General features: G+C 46.7%; 2 protein-coding genes across 3 annotated transcripts in view; one reads left to right on the top strand and one right to left on the bottom strand.

Annotated features, from left to right (window-relative positions):
• LOC144162553 (receptor-type tyrosine-protein phosphatase kappa-like) overlaps positions 1 to 16006 on the bottom strand; it is a 616238-nt gene that overhangs the window by 326475 nt on the left and 273757 nt on the right. The window lies entirely within an intron of this gene.
• On the top strand, positions 8924 to 10336 carry LOC144161917 (uncharacterized). Its single transcript, XM_077692471.1, has one exon. The coding sequence runs from the start codon at positions 8975 to 8977 to the stop codon at positions 10334 to 10336; it is 1362 nt and encodes a 453-aa protein (XP_077548597.1). The 5' UTR covers positions 8924 to 8974.

Genomic DNA, 16006 nt, shown 5'->3' on the forward strand with positions numbered 1-16006 from the left:
TTTGTACCATGTAACCTAAACCGCACTCTACAAAAACGCAGGGGAAAATCAATTTTATGTATAGGGGGTGGAAAAATCTACCTAGCAAACCAGCAGACGCCACTGTCTAGGGTCTACCGTTAGAGCTGACAGTCTGTCGCCATAAAGAAATATTTTTTGAGCTGTTGCGCTTAGCAGCCGCATTGCCGCTATGGTAGGTTACGTGTTACCCTTTTTTCAGCGAGTGCTGTTAACAGCGACGCTGTTGTTGCTGGCCGTATTATGTGCGGTGTGCGGCGTCATCATAAAATTCGCATAGATATTCTTGCCACTTACCGCGCACGTAAGCACGCGCTTCACGAGGAGCGCCCGGCGTCTTCCAGGCTTGCGCGTGGCGCTCGCAAAATTACTGCAAAAATATTTCACGTGCGCTCGCGCCTGAAGGGATAGCATAAGAATGCTTACGCTACTGTTGGTTCGCGAATTCGGTTGTCGTCTGCGCACAAAACGACCCGGGCCCGCCAGTCATGCATAAAGATGATGATATAGATGGATATACGATTGATTACTACTACCACAGTGAAAAGCGATGACGCAACATGTAAATAAACCATTTCCAACCTAATACAAAGCGTGTTAGTGTGTTCTTCAGAGCTTATATCGAATAAATCTTCCAGATTTGTTGTGGTTCAAGCCTTGTGCGACTTAGTGAAAGTTTCGCCATTTTTTAGGTAAATCTTTCTATTCCTCACTGATGGCGTTGTCGTCTCTGAATATCTCTGCAGACAGCGTTGTCATTCGAGTGAGGCAATACAAGTCCATAGCCAGCATGATGGGCAACGAGCGCTTGCCGGGTTGCTGGTTCAAAGTTACTAATTGGCTAAAAATGAAGACTGCGAATGCCCATATAAACCCCCGGGAAAACAGACCAAGCTCAAGGTTTTTGGCTAGCAGGTAGCCGCTGGGATGGTATGGGAACAGCTGATGCGGAAGGTCAAATTTGCAGATATGCGGCGAGCGTAGTGGCTGTGTTGTTGCGTCCACGTCTGACACTGCTTTCGTGAAGTAATCGGTGTGTTCCAGCAGAACATCCGGTTTCTCTCCGAACCATGAGAATACCGTCTCGTCGCACCTATAAACAGTGTAGAAAGGCGCCTTCAGCTTTGACTTGTGTTTTGCTGAAGGAGGGGTCCTCACCATCGAAGCACGTGTTCTGCTTCGCCACGAGGATGCGTCCCCACCGTTTCTGGACGAGCGCGGCAGAAGCTCGCTTGCGGCGTCCAAGCTCCCTCCCCTAGCGCCAGAGAAGCAGGATATTCACCATCGCCTGAAGTGGGACCGATTTCTGCACGGGCCACGTTTTCGTAGCCGGTTCTAATAAAACTGTCTTCGCAGTGCTGTATCGCTTCTGAAATGTTCACACAATTCGAGCATTGTCATCAATGTAAGGGTCGCCACAGTGTCTCTGGGACAACTCCAAAAGGGGGTCGCATCGGCGATGCCACGGTTGCGGCAAGGCCGGTTGGTTGTCGCCAAAGCAGGTACCAAAGAACCGACGTTATGGTTGCGGAAGGACCTTTGTGACATTTCTGAAGTGAGAGCCGGGTCGGCAACGCCAGTTCTGCAGCAACGACGGTCAGACGTCTCGGAAACGATAGTCGCGCAGCGACGGCGAGGTAGCGGCAGGATCCCTGACATTTCTCTATAACGGCAATCACGGAAACACCTGGGTTGGGTGGTCGCAGGAACCTCTCTCTCGGGCTGAGCCCCTCTGTGCCTTGCTTAGCATCCTGAAAGGCCGTAGCGCCTCCGTCGTCGTTGTCCTGTTTCACTACGGGCCTGCCAGACGTTTCCCGGACGGGCGGCACCTCACCCGGGACCACTGTCCGCAGGCCCTCCTCGGGAAGCGAGCAGATCGTCGAGGTTGCGATACGGGTAGTAAACCGGGCTGCCTGAGGTTGAAGGAAGGGGCTCGCGGAAGAGTGTTGGCTCGCCCAGAAGCGTATGCGCGTTCGCACGGCGCAGATACGCTCGTCGTAATCGATCGCTTCCAAAACGTCAGCATCAAATTCTTCATCCTTCAGGTTCTCCTAAACTTGAGTGTCGAATTTGTGCAGGCTCACCTGGTAATGCAAGATGACGTCGAGGAGATTTTGTCTGTCAATGGCTGTTGCTGCCGGGCACCGCAGCAAGGCATCAAACACAGTCATGGTCGCGGGGATGGTCGCTCGAGGACATCTCGGCGAATGCGAAGAGCCTCCATGGCACCAATCGGTGAATCCAGCGTTGGGGTTTGAATACCTAAGTGGACGAGAGCAGCTTGGGCACGAGCCGAAAGGAGCAGTGGTCGAGGGCGAAGCATGCAGCACAAAGCAGTACGAAGGTATCCAAGCCTCGCGTGCCTCGGAGCCGCGGAACCGTCAAACTTGGTTCCGCTCATGCCTCGTTTCCCTGGTTTCACGCGCCAGAAATTGTAAAGCGAAAGAAGCCGGGTGTCTGGCTTCCAAACTGGTGGTCGAGTCGACTAGCTAGGCAGTGAGCGCCTCCGATCCTCTTCTTGCTCCCTTCCTACTGTTGCCTCCTGCTTGCGCACCTTTATTTCTCAACAGGCACATCAAACGCCCCAATAAAAATTTATTTTCCGTTGTCGTAGTCGAGCCTGGTTCACCCGCAATAAAAAAGTCAGCGTCGATCCGATTGCGCCATTCCGACACTCTTGAATAGGTTTGGATTTAAACTGTGACTTTGACAGAGGTTGGACCGGAAAAAGCATCTCGTGTTACTTCTCTTAATACAGGGGTTATTTTATTTTTTCATTTCCATCCATTTGTTTGGAGTTATTAATTGTTGTGGGGCATGCCTCATAGCCAATGGGAAGGTTCTCTCTTAAAACACCGAATTTTCTTCTCGCTTCACGCAACGGTATCATTGTGGCTTTGGTGTCAATAGGGCCGCATTGAAGGTCTCCACAAAACAGAATGGCTCACGTTGTTTAGAAACAAAGCGAAGTTAAAATTTGCGTCCTGTAAAGAAACAAAGTGAATTGGGATGCCAATTAGTGGTGGTTGTGAGTGAGCGTGAGTAGGGAATGGGAGTGGCGAGTGCGTATGAGTGGAGGAAGGGAGCGTTGAGTGCGAGTTAGTGTTAGTAGCCATTGCAAGTGGTGAGTGCGAGTGCGAGGGAGTGTATGTGGTGAATAGAGTGCTGAGCGTGAGCGCTAGTGAATGCGAGTAGTGAGCCGAGTGAGTGCGAGTTGTGGGGACGAGCGGTGAGCGTGAGCGCGAATTGGTGCGAGGGGTGACAACGAGTGGTGAGCGTGATAGCGAGGGGTGCGAACCAGTAGCGACCTTGAGCGCGATTGTGTGCGAGTGGGTGGGGTAAAGTGGCGAGCGTGAGTACGAGTGAGTGCGAGTGATGACGACGAGTGGTGAGCGTGAGCGGGAGTGTTTGTGAGTAGTAAGGCACAAGTGACGAGCGTGAGTCGTGAGCGCGAGTATGTGCAATTGGGGAGGGTGGAGTGGTGAGCGGTAGTGCGAGTGAGTGCGTAAAGATAAATATATATTTTTAGTGAGTTTGGGTGAGTGGCATCCAGTTTTGAGGAAATACAGCGACAGACAACCGATTTTTTAAGAAGTGTAGGTTCTCCATCCGAAATAAAATGGCATCACCTAAACCACCTATACCACCGAATGGGGCTTGCCGGTAGGACCCTAGAGAGTTTGAAAACGGAGTTTTGATCGATTAGTTTTACGTAGGCTGGGAAAAAATATTCGGCAAGCACGACAGGATGCCGTGCGCTAACATATTTTTAACTGTACGTGAGATTGAAACAGGCATTTGCAAATTTGCAAACCTGTTCCCAGCTTAAATAATAACAAAATGCTGTGTTTGCGCTTCCTTTATGCGGTTTTTGAATCACGCATTCAACCCGACGAAGCTGCGTGCATATTTACGGTGCTGTCATATGTAGACAATAAATGGCGCCAGATTTCAGACTTGAGAGAGTGCAGTGACAAATTAAAACTCTTTCCCGAAAATTTACTTGCAAATTCTTTGAGGTTACCCCACTATGCATTTTGTATGAACTACAAGACATACATTTCTCAAAAATCTGTTGTGCGTCCGTGAAGGGCTAGAGGGCAGTACCTAATTGAAATACTTGACCAAGACGAAAGCCATATTTAAAACAAAAAACCTTCTCTAATGATCAAGGCGGCACCAGTTCAAGCAAGGGCGTACCGCGGGAACGAATCATATGAACATACCGATGCAGCGCTCATCTCCAGAGAATACGGTAAGCACTTGCGGTTACCACCACGACGACGTATACAGCCACTTATACAAAATATATATATATATATATATATATATATATATATATATATATATATATATATATATATATATATATATTTATAGTAAGTAATATATGTATATATAAGTATATATATATATATAAGAGAAGAAAAACTTCGAACAAGGTAAAAGCACGATTGTGGCCTACGGCTCAGCAAAGAGAACTTGCTTTCCTCAGGGCAATCTCTCCCCTGGCAGGCAGGGATTATATAGGGATAGGACCCCAGGGGAAAGGAGAGGGAAAGATGGAAGGGAAATTGAGCAAGCTTATTGGTTTCGGAGTGTGTCGGGGGAGACATTGAGGGGCCAAGAAGGTTGTCTAGTTTAAGCCGCGAAGTAGGTCACACGGAAGTCAGCTGGTGTTTGATATTCGTGGAATTTTTGGACAGAAAGGATGGGAGGGTGCTTATTGACCCGCCGCGGGGTATAGGGAAAGGATCTCAGAACCGCCGGAAGCAGACCAGGGGGTGAGGGTGGGGTCCTTATCAGAAACTATCTGCAAGCCTCAGGTCAAAAGAAAAGATAGAGACGGGGGGAAAACTAACTAGGTCGAGAAAAAAAGGAAAAAAAAAGAAGAAAAAAAACAGGGAGGGAAACCACATAAACCCACACACAAAAGAAAAAGCAATGACCCGGCAACTGAAATGCCAGGTGTCACCCACGGCAACATTCCTGGAACAGGCCTGTCCTGAAACTCAAAAACGAAAAGATAAAGTTAGAGTGACGTACGGGGCACAAGACCACGTGGAGTAAAAAGAAAAAAAGGAGAAATAAAATAAATAAAATTGAATTCCAAAAGCAAAGGTTGGAGGGATGAGGGCGAGTAATAAGCTAGACGCTAAGGAATGAAAAAAAAAGAAAAAGAAATTAGGTGACCAGGTACAGAGCAGAGTGAACGGTCATAGTCTTTGGACGAGGTATATGCACGAAAAGGCCTAATGCTGCATTCCCGGTGAATATATCAAGGATTCCAAGTTGCCCTTAGACGCATTAATTCCAGCAGGTTCCATGGAGTTGAATTTGTGAATTAAGTAGGATTCTCGGTATTTCCTGTCCCTAGGAGACTTAAAATTTGACTGAAGTATATATAACTTAAGGTCATCAAAACTGTGGCCTGGTTGGTTGAAATGCTGCGCTACAGCTATGGAGGATTTGCTAAGAGTATCTGCCCGGTGACCATTAAGCCGTAGGCTCATAGGTTGGCTCGTTTCGCCTATATACTGTTTGTGGCACATTGAGCATTCCAACATATACACAATGTTGGATGAAGTGCACGGAAAACTTGAATTAATCTTGTGGACATAATTACTGGCTGTGCTTTTTACAACGCAGTCTGTTTGCAGGTGCCTACAAGTCTTGCATCTGGGGCGGGAGCAGCTGGCTATGACTGGTTGCTTTGAAGGCCCTGTTTTAGCATGCACTAAAATATCTTTTAGATTCCTGTTTCTCCGGTAGGTAACCCTTGGTGCTTCCGGGAAAGTATGTTTAAGTCGGTCGTTACTGGCTAAAATGGGGTAGTACTTCTGCAGTATATTGTTTACGTTTGGGAGGGCGTTTGAAAATTTAGTTATTAGGGCAGGCGGTCTGGCGCTTTCGTTTTGCCGCTGTTTGTTGAGAACGTCATCCCTTTTGAGATTAGACACACGTTGGTACGCCTGATCGAGCGATCTTTTGGGGTGGTTCCTGTTCATAAGGGTGGCCTTGAGTTCGTCTAGGTGCTCTACGTAGTCGTTGTCATCACTGCATACTCTTCTAAGCCTGGTGGCTTGTCCTACAAAGATCCCTTGTTTGCAGTATATATATGTATAAATATTTATATATTGTTACGTGCGACGAACGACAGTTTATTGCAAAGTAAACAAGGGGTTGCGCAGTATGTCCGACTGCAGCCGCCAACGCCAGCAACCTCTTTTTCCTCTACCTTGCCAGCATCTTCCCTTAAATTGGTTGGTGGATTTCTTGGGTCACTTGACCTGGCGGACCGTGAGTGGACAGCATGCAGCCGAAAAAAACCACCGCGACGAAGCTGGAGATCATCGCCGCTCCTTTCAGTGGACGGTGGGGGCCCGGCGTTCCTCAGCGCAGGCCGGCCGGGCCCCGTACGAGACGATCGGCGGGGTCATAGAAGTTCTCATCAGCAGGCTTAACCACAGAAGGCACGTCTACAACCCGTTCACCCAAGAAAGGCATCGCGTCAAAATCCGGTCCAGCCCGAGGCCCCCAGAAGACCGCTGCTACAGGGCCGTCATCCCCAGGTGCTCGCTGTGACGACTCAATGGGAGCGACCTTCCCATGCTTCCGCCGATCATCCCGCACCGCCTCACCACGCTGAGTACGCAGGGGGTTGTAGAGTGTAGAGATCGAGTGCACCCCTTTTACGGTATTCTTCGACAGCGTAACACTACATATATATATTTACATATATATAATTTAATACTACATATATAACCGTTTTGATAACGGTTCGTGGTTCAGGCGAAATCATTGCGTTCCGGTTCAGTTCCGGTTCGACAAATTCACGTACCGAACTGGTTCGCGGACCAGTTTGATGAGTTGAATTATCACTGACATTAAAAAAATAATTTATTAGTTTAAAACGACTGTCAAATCAAAAATTCAAAATGCTACTTTTTCCCAAGGGCAGTGGAGCGATTGCAAAGCAAACTTTAAACAATTACGAGATATTAGAAAAACACACGTAGTGGCGACGATTTACCACTTACTTTCTCGCCCAGAATTTATGTCTTCCTAGCAACTATTCAAAAAAGCCACTGCCAAGAGAAATGACGGTGGGTTATATTTTCTGCCATTTCCTTTTTTGTTGAAATCGCAATCGTCGCTATAGGATCGCCCAACACGCTAAACTTAAAGCCTTAAATTTAGGCCTGCCTACTTGCGCGTTCAAATACCAGCGGTTAAGAGCAATGGCGCACATTTTTTATATTTGTAACAAAACAGAAATATTCCTACAACAGGCACACAAATACTACCAATGAATTAGATTATTTGGTCATCCTGAATAATTTGTTAGCTGTCGCCTTATCGAATGTGTTAGCCACACTTTTGTTAAAAGAAAGCTTTAGTTAACGCTCAGTCACTGCATCATTGCTGTGACCACTGCAATTTCTTTTGCGATAGCTATGCCGGATGTGTGCATTACAATTAGTATGTCATAAAACAGCCTGACCCCCGGCCATCGTTCCGTGTGTTACATTTTGGAATCTCATAACGCATTGTGCTGTTACAAAATGAAAGGAAAATGGGACGCGCGCAGCATGAGATGGGACATTTTTGGGTAGACGCTCTTTAATTGGTCCACAGCAGTACTCCCCTCCGGAACGAGTAGCAGTAGAAGCAATGTAGCGAGCAGGGCAGTCAGTAGAAGTGCACCTTCGAAAAAAAGCAGATCTGGAACAGACAAAACTGCAGAACAAGCAGAAAAGATGGTCGCTGGGGGAATGGGACAGTGTGAGGTACCGGCCTGCCTTTCTGCACGTGTCATTTGATTTATTACTGTTTCTGCTTCCAAGATAAGGTCGAGGGCTGCAGTTTCTTGCCAAGAGATTAAGTGCGCACCTTAACAGTTTTCCCTGAAATATCTGTGTTTTATATCTGTAAAAAACAGAAGTTGTCCACCGTATACTGTCCTCAAAAACTTACCACGGAACTCACTAATTTCGCATTGATGACACGTTTGGTTGTGAAAGGCAGGAGAAAGAAAAGTATAGAGCAATATCCACGTTGTGGGGCTTTTTTTACTTATTTGGTTTTACCTATTTCTTCCGTAATATTATAAAACGACGTGATTCGCCTTTTCTTTTTTGTTGTTTTCTGGGTAAACACATTTAAAAAGAACTGGCGCATTTGATGCTTCGTGCTATATCTCTACTCCGAGGCGCAGGTTATGTTGAAGGACAGCAGACCTATTTTAACCAGCTGGTGATATTAAACGTGGATCAAAATCTTGATACACGGACGTTCTCGATTTCCATTTACTTCAGAAAAACAGACGTGGGGAAAGGAAATGGAGGCCACTTGTGGTCAGCAGCAAATGGCTTCGTTATTGAGCTGCTCCTAGGTCACACTTGTCAAGTATTACCAATTTGCAGGTGTGAGACCTTTCAAACAAATTATGAAATGCAAAAAGTTTGCACAAATGTTGTGTGGGCTTTCCATGTTGCGCAGTGGAGCACTCCTGCAGCCTGATTGCTCCAATAAAGTCGCAGCTAAGGGAATGGCAAAGTCGTTTTATACCCCCTGCAAGCTGCGGAGAATGAAACTTCGTTTGATTAGCTTGCACTACGGTCGCGCTTCCAGCAGCAACATACCATTGCAACACGGGTGCTCATTCATTACCCCTGCTGTTACGTAGAGCGTGATAGACGACATCACCATCTGGTGCTCCGGCGGCTGCGAGGGAAGAGTTGAAGAAGCTATGCAGGAGGCGATCGATGTGACCGAGCAGTACCTCCGCCCCACCGGACTTCGTTGCTCCCCCGCGAAGTCGGAGCTTCTGTTTTACAGAAAGGAGAAGGGAGGCAGACCCAAAGACTGGAAGCCAGTCTCCGAAAGCAACATCACTCTTCGCACCAGTGACGGGGGGCTGATACCCAGGGTCGACGTCATTCGGGTCCTGGGCATGTTTGTCGAATTCAATGGCGGGAATGGAACGGCTCTCCGCAAAATCATTGCAAAGACGGAAAACGCTTTCCAGCTCGTTCGAAGAATTGCAAACCGACACCGGGGCATGAAGGAGGACAATCTCCTCAGGCTGATCAATGCCTTCGTACTGTGCCACTTCACGTACACGATTTCCATGCACAACTGGCTCAGAGCGGAACGAGACAAGCTCAACGCTCTCATCCGTAAAGTAGTCAAAAGGGCTCTCGGATTGCCCATCAGGACTCATACAGAGGATCTCCTCAAGCTGGGGTTACACAACACCGCCGAGGAGATTGCCGAAGCCCAAGAACGCGCACAACTCGCTCGCCTGAACACCACAGCAGCAGGCAAACGCATCCTCGAAGAGCTAGGCTACCCTTCAGCAGGATCCTCGAGGAGCAGTACCCCGATCCCTAGGTGCATTCGAGAGAAGTTCATAGTGGCCCCCGTGCCCCGAAACGTGCATCCTGTCAACACCGAGGGCAGAAGCAAGGCAAGAGCAGCAGCGATCCTCAAACAGATCAAGCAAAAAAACATTATAGCAAGCTTCGTTGACGCTGCGGAGTACAGCAATGGGAAGACCTTTGCCGTCGCTGTGGTCGACTCCAGCGGAAATATTTCTAACTGCGCTTCCATTCGCACATCAGACCCCCAAGTCGCTGAGCAAGTCGCCATCGCCCTCGCCCTGCTAGACGGTCGTGGGTCAGAGATCTACAGTGACTCCAAAACGGCAGTGAGGGCTTTTCAGAATGGCCGCATAGCTGAGCAAGCTGCTCGCCTTCTTAGCGTTTGGCGTACAGATGCTCTCACGCATCATTCAATTCACTGGTTCCCCGCTCATGTAGGATCTCTCGCGGGTGCTCCCCCGAACCTCAATGAGTCTGCTCACGAGGCTGCGCGCGACCTCACTGACCGCGCTTCCTCTGTAAGGAGAGCTGACTCGCCTCCCCCTTACGGCCACAGGGATGCTCCCGCTACTTATAACGAGGTCACGAAATTTTTCTACATGTCTAGAAGGGTCTTTCCACCCCCTCACCCCAAGTTGAATAGGCCGCAAGCCGTTTCCCTTAGACTATTACAGACCTGCACATATCCGTGTTTGGCAGTTCTACACGAAGTTTACCCCGACGTATATCGCGACGACACCTGCCCGTCCTGCGGACTGACCTCTACTCTAGCTCACATGCTCTGGGAGTGCGGGTCCGTGCACCCCAAGTTCAGCAAGGAGGAGTGGGACTCTCTTCTGCGTAGCCCCGCTCTAGACAAGCAAATCCTGGCAGTCCAGCGTGCCCGCGACCGGACCGGTGGGCTAGACCTGCCGATCCCGACGTGGGACTAGCCGGGTGCGCGACGAGCTCGCGTCATCGCCGGACCCTCAATAAAGTTCTTTCACTCACTCACTTGTCAGGAGGGGAAAGTGCGCGAGCAGGTAGGAAGTATGGTACGTGAAAGAAAAACACTTGTCAGGAGGGGAAAGTGCGCGAGCGGGGTAGGAAGTATGTTACGTGAAAGAAAAAAAGGCCTGAATTGCATTGACTGTGCAATATCACCAACGGAGGGTCGAACAGTTTCGGCATGAACCGGTAACCATTATTTCTTTTTTCGGTTCAGTTCCGGTTCATGTTTGGGGTCAGTTCCGGCAAAAATACCGGTTCAGTTCCGTTTCGACACGCTATATATATATATATATATATATATATATATTTATATATATATATATATATATATATATATATATATTATATATATATATATATATATATATATATATATATATATATATATATATATATATATATATATATATATATATATATATGTATATATATATATATATATATTTATATATATATATATAGTAGCGAATCAGAATAGGAAATGAGGGGCTCCTTGAAAATAAGTAGCGAAATAAGAGAGAAATAACGTTTGGGAGTCAAGACAACCTCGGAAAGCAAAAGGGAGGATATGGGAAGTCATTGAAACAGATAAAGATTTTGGAAATAAAGAAAGTTGAGAAAAAATGCCCGCCACGTGGGATCTGAACACATGACCTCCAGAATACTGGAGGTCGTGGGTTCAGGTTTTTGCGCGGTGGTCGCGGGTTTTCTCCACTTTCTTTCTTTCGAAATTATTTATCTTTTTCAATGACTTACCATATCCTCCCTTTTGCTTTTCGAGGTTTTCTTGATGGCATTCAAGAAAACCTCGGAAAGCAAAGGGGAGAATGAGGTAGGGCATAGACACAGATAAATTTTTGAGGCAGAAATAAAGTCGTGAAAAAATGCCTGCCGGGTGGGAACCGAACCCACGACCTCGCGAATACGCGTCTGGTGCGATGACCACTACGCTTCCGGCGGGGCTGTTTCCCCATCGCTTTCTTGGGTATTTACGTTAAGATATTTTTTTGTTTCCTGCACTTGAGGGTGGTAACCAGCGCCAGTCGGACTACTCGGGGTGAAGGGGACCTTCTTTTTAAACCTCGGGCCGGAAATCGAGTGTCTTTATCTGTTCTTCATCTTCAAAAATTCTTCATCTGTTTCTATGACCTACCGCATACTCCCCTTTGCTTTACAAGGCTTTATTATGGCCAACCCTAATTTTTCTGCCTTAATTCAACGAGCCCCTAATCTCCCATTCTTCTTCGCTACAGCTATATAAACTTGGCAGTCAAGAAAGCCTCAGAGAGCAAAGGAGAGAAAATGGTAGGTCATTGAAACAGATAAAGAATTGGGAAAGCATGAAAGTGGAGAAAGAAATAACCGCCGCGTGGGATCCGAACCTACGACCTCATGAATACCGGTCTCGTGCGATGACCACTACGCTACCGGATGGGCTATTTTCCCCTCCACTTTCTGGGGAAGAGTTTCCGGCACTTGGGGGTGGTAGCCAGCTCCACTCGGACTACTCGGGGTGATAGGGACCTTCTTTTTCACCCCCGGGCCGTGATGTGGAGTGTCTACGACATGTCGAGAGTGGTCGACCAGTGTTAAAACCTCTTTAAGCTTCCTATGTCACCAAGACTGCTAGAACAAAGGCCCTCGCTATGCATGTAGCGAATCAGAATAGGAAATCAGAGACTCGTTGAAATAAGACAGAAATAAGGATTGGCGGTCAAGAAAACTTCGGAAGGTAAAGGGGAAATTTTGGTAGGTCATTGAAATAGATAAAGAATCTGGAACGAAAGAAAGTGGAGAAAAAATCCCTGCCTGGTGGGATTCGAAACCACGACTTCTAGAATACCGGTCTGGTGGGATGACGACTACGCTACCGGCGGGGCTATTTTCCCCTCCACTTTCAGGGGTATTTATGTTCAAGTTTCTAAAGCCTTTTAAAGTGTCGAAAGCAAAGGCGGATTCTAAAGCAACGATTTCAGAATCAGCCTTGAAAACCAACCACGATGGCGAGGTTCGGGAATCTTATCTCATTTATAAGTTTAGGTCAACGACGCTTGGGATTAAGGAAAGTTACGGAAGACTGGCGTGCTTACCGCTCGATTAAAATAGGCAGCCTCATAATTTTTATAACTATGTTCAATAATCCTACCCATGAGTTTCCCATCAGGTTTCTCAGAAACTCTCCAAATACACCAACTTTAATAGTTTAATGCGGCTCAACAATGGCATTTTTCCTTGGGAAGGAGGCACGTTCCCACTACCACTTAGGAATGTTTCACCCTTTGTGATCTATAGACCCTACCTATTTCCTGTTCAGTTGCTAGCTCCTGTGCAATGCTCTTTTGTGTCCTGCATCTATTCTCTCCATCCGCGGGGTCACACCCATCTTCGCTTCCACCTCAATCCGTCTCCCCAACCAGTGAATACCTTCCTGTACAGTCTTCCTTTTCTTTTGAAACCGCGATTTTCTGAACTTGCAGCGCAAGCCGTGTACGTTGCCCCGTCATGGTGAAACCTTGAACGCTGCTTCGTTAACACGACCCCTTTCTCTCTTTCGCTCTCTCTCCTTTTTTTTGTTGTTGTAATATATGCGTAGCGCGACTGCATGCATACTCTCCGTTTCCGAAACATCTTCCACTCCTTCTCACAGTTTTCTGCAAAGCTATATAAGAAATGTGTTCCAAATGTTTGTGACAGCAAAATCACGTAACTGTACTCTGATGAAGGCAAGTCCCGTTGCCGCTACGCACGTAAACCTTGTTTGTTATTGTTCTCCTTGCCCAATTCAGTTCCTTATAGGTATTAAAGAATTAAAGGAGACACGATATCTTCGATGATATTCACAGCATCTTTACAAGAAGTATTCCGAACATTGAATTCGGAACCGGTGGGAGTAAGGGTTAGTGGACAACACCTCAATAATGTCACATTTGCTAATGACGTTGCCTTGTTAAGTAACTTGAGGGAGGAATTACAAAGCATGCTTACCGCACTGGACCGAGAAAAACCATGAGCCTCAAAATATAATGCGGAAAACTAATGTAATGATGAATAACCTAGGGACAGCACCGCGGTTAGAGATACGTGGCGAGGCGGTGGAAGTGGTACGCGTTATATCTGCGTATCCTTTTGTCATAATTGGCGTATGCTATCGCCCCCCAGATGCCGACGCCTCATTCGTACCCAATTTCCACGACGCGTTGCAGTTGGTCTCAAACCTACACACCAACACGCGTATTGCAATTTTTGGTGATATTACTTTCCGCCTATTGACTGGTGCAACCCCGCTATCACGCCGGCGTACAAAAGCGTCGAAATCGATTTCATAAACACGTGTCTTTCGTTCGGGCTTTCGCAGTTGGTCACATCACCCGCAAGAACTACAAAACACTCGAACAATCTACTTGACCTGGTTCTTGCCTCTCACGCAGATAGTTTCTCTCCACTCACCCACGTGGATGGAATCAGTGACCACACAGTCATTCATGGTACGTTTCATTGCCTACACAAACGCCCACCGGAAATGTCGAAAACAATAACACTTTACGATAAAGGAAATTATCTCGATATTAACCCTGAACTGAGCCACTTTTGCGATTTGTTCTTGTTGGATTTCGGAACTCGCTCGGTTGAAACAAACTGGTCAATCTTGAAGTATGAAATCCAACGTTTGATTGCAAAATACATACCTACAAAAACGATAACAGAGCGGATCGCATCCCCGTGGTTCAGCGTTACTTTAAAACGGCTCAAAAGAAACAGAAATAGGCAATTTAGAGCGACAAAATCTTCCACCGACCTACACACACGGGAAAAATATTGAGCAACATCGAAAACGTTCGATTCACTCCTGTCTAAAACCAAGCGCACCTTCTTTTCGTCGACACTGCCAGCCCTTATTCGCACTAAACCTAAACAGTTCTGGGGGATCATTACCCCAAACACGCAACCCCTACAGTTTCCTTGCTTGATTCCTCAGGAACTGCTATTCCTGACTGCAAGGTTGCCGAGTCCCTTAACTCCACATTCTCCTCAGTATTAACCGCGAGCCAGATGACGGCACTGTGTCCCTTTCTACTAAATTGCACTCCATCATGCCCAGCATTACATTCCAACCACATGGCATCTCAAACGTCATTGACTGCCTGAAGCTATCTTCGGCCTCAGGCGTTGAAGGTATCAATGCAAAAATTCTTAAAAACACCAAACACCTCTCTAGCAACATTCTTAGGCATATTTTTCAGCAGTCCCTCTCAACAGGTTCCATTCCCCAAGATTGGAAAGCAGGAAAAGTTGCACCTGTCCCCAAGAAAGCCTCAGATAACGCCTTTCGTCAAATCTCTCTTACATGTGTTTGCTCTAAAATAATGGAACATATCATTTAAGCGCACATAGCTAGCTTTCTGAAATCCGCGAAGTTCTTTCATCCCAATCAACATGACTTCCAAAAAGGTCTCTCCTGCGACACCCAATTGGCACTCTACTATGTGACATAAATTCGAAATTAGACATTAACGTCCCCGTCAATGCTATTTTCATAGATTTCGAGAAGGCCTTCGACAAAGTTCCTCACAAGCGTTTGCTATCTAAACTTTCACATTTAAACCCTAATGAACATGTATTTGTATGGCTTTCAAACTTTCTAACTAACCAACAGCACTTCGCCTACGCTAACAACAGTTCTTCCTCCTTATCCCGTGTCATCTCAGGTGTTTTTCAAGGGACTGTCCTCGGGTCCTTACTTTTTCTCATATACATCAACGACCTACCAGATAATATTTCTTCAAGCATTCGGTTGTTCGCGGACGACTGCGTCATTTATCGCCCCATTATCGATCCCACTGATAACGTAACACTCCAGCGAGACCTAAGGAAGAGAGATGAATTGTGCAACAAATGGCTCATGGTTCTAAACGTTCACAAAACATCCATCATATTATTCCACAGGCGTCACTCCTATTCCACGTACAAATATTTCTTAAGTGGCTCCGCGATATCTTCTGTCTGGTCCACTAAATATCTAGGTCTTCTTTTTTCTCATGACCTTACATGGTCATCCCACATAAATCGCATTACCAGTGACGCAAATCGCGCTGGGCTTCCTCTGACGTAACATAAACATGGCTCCGTGCACAGTTAAATTATTGGCCTACGAAATGCTTGTTCGCCCTAAGCTGGAACTTGCGTGTGCAGTCTGGGACTTACCGCAAGCTAACTCGTGTACCTTCCTTGAATCCGTCCAGAACCGTGCGGCCAGATTAATCTTTTCAGATTATTCATACCACACAAGTGAAACAGATTTTAAACGTAAAGCTAAATTGCCAAGTCTCAAAACACGACCTTCAGTAGCACGATTTTGCCTCTTCCACAAATTCTACAACTCGTTATCATGCGACAGCCTCTGCATAAAAACTGCTCACCACCTATCGAATCGCCTCAACCACTCAAAAGCAGTATACCCACCTCACGCACGCACGACCACCTATCTAAATTCATTTCCTATTTTCACAGAGATCGAATAGAACAGCCTTCCCGAAAGTGTCGTCACCCAGACAAACCCGACTCAGTTCAAAGCTGCCGTAGGAAAACGTCTGCATTGATTATTTTTCTGTCGT

The sequence above is a fragment of the Haemaphysalis longicornis genome, unplaced genomic scaffold (assembly GCF_048455015.1).
Source record: "Haemaphysalis longicornis isolate Haplotype H1 unplaced genomic scaffold, Haemaphysalis longicornis Haplotype H1 scaffold_12, whole genome shotgun sequence".
Classification (NCBI taxonomy): domain Eukaryota; kingdom Metazoa; phylum Arthropoda; class Arachnida; order Ixodida; family Ixodidae; genus Haemaphysalis; species Haemaphysalis longicornis.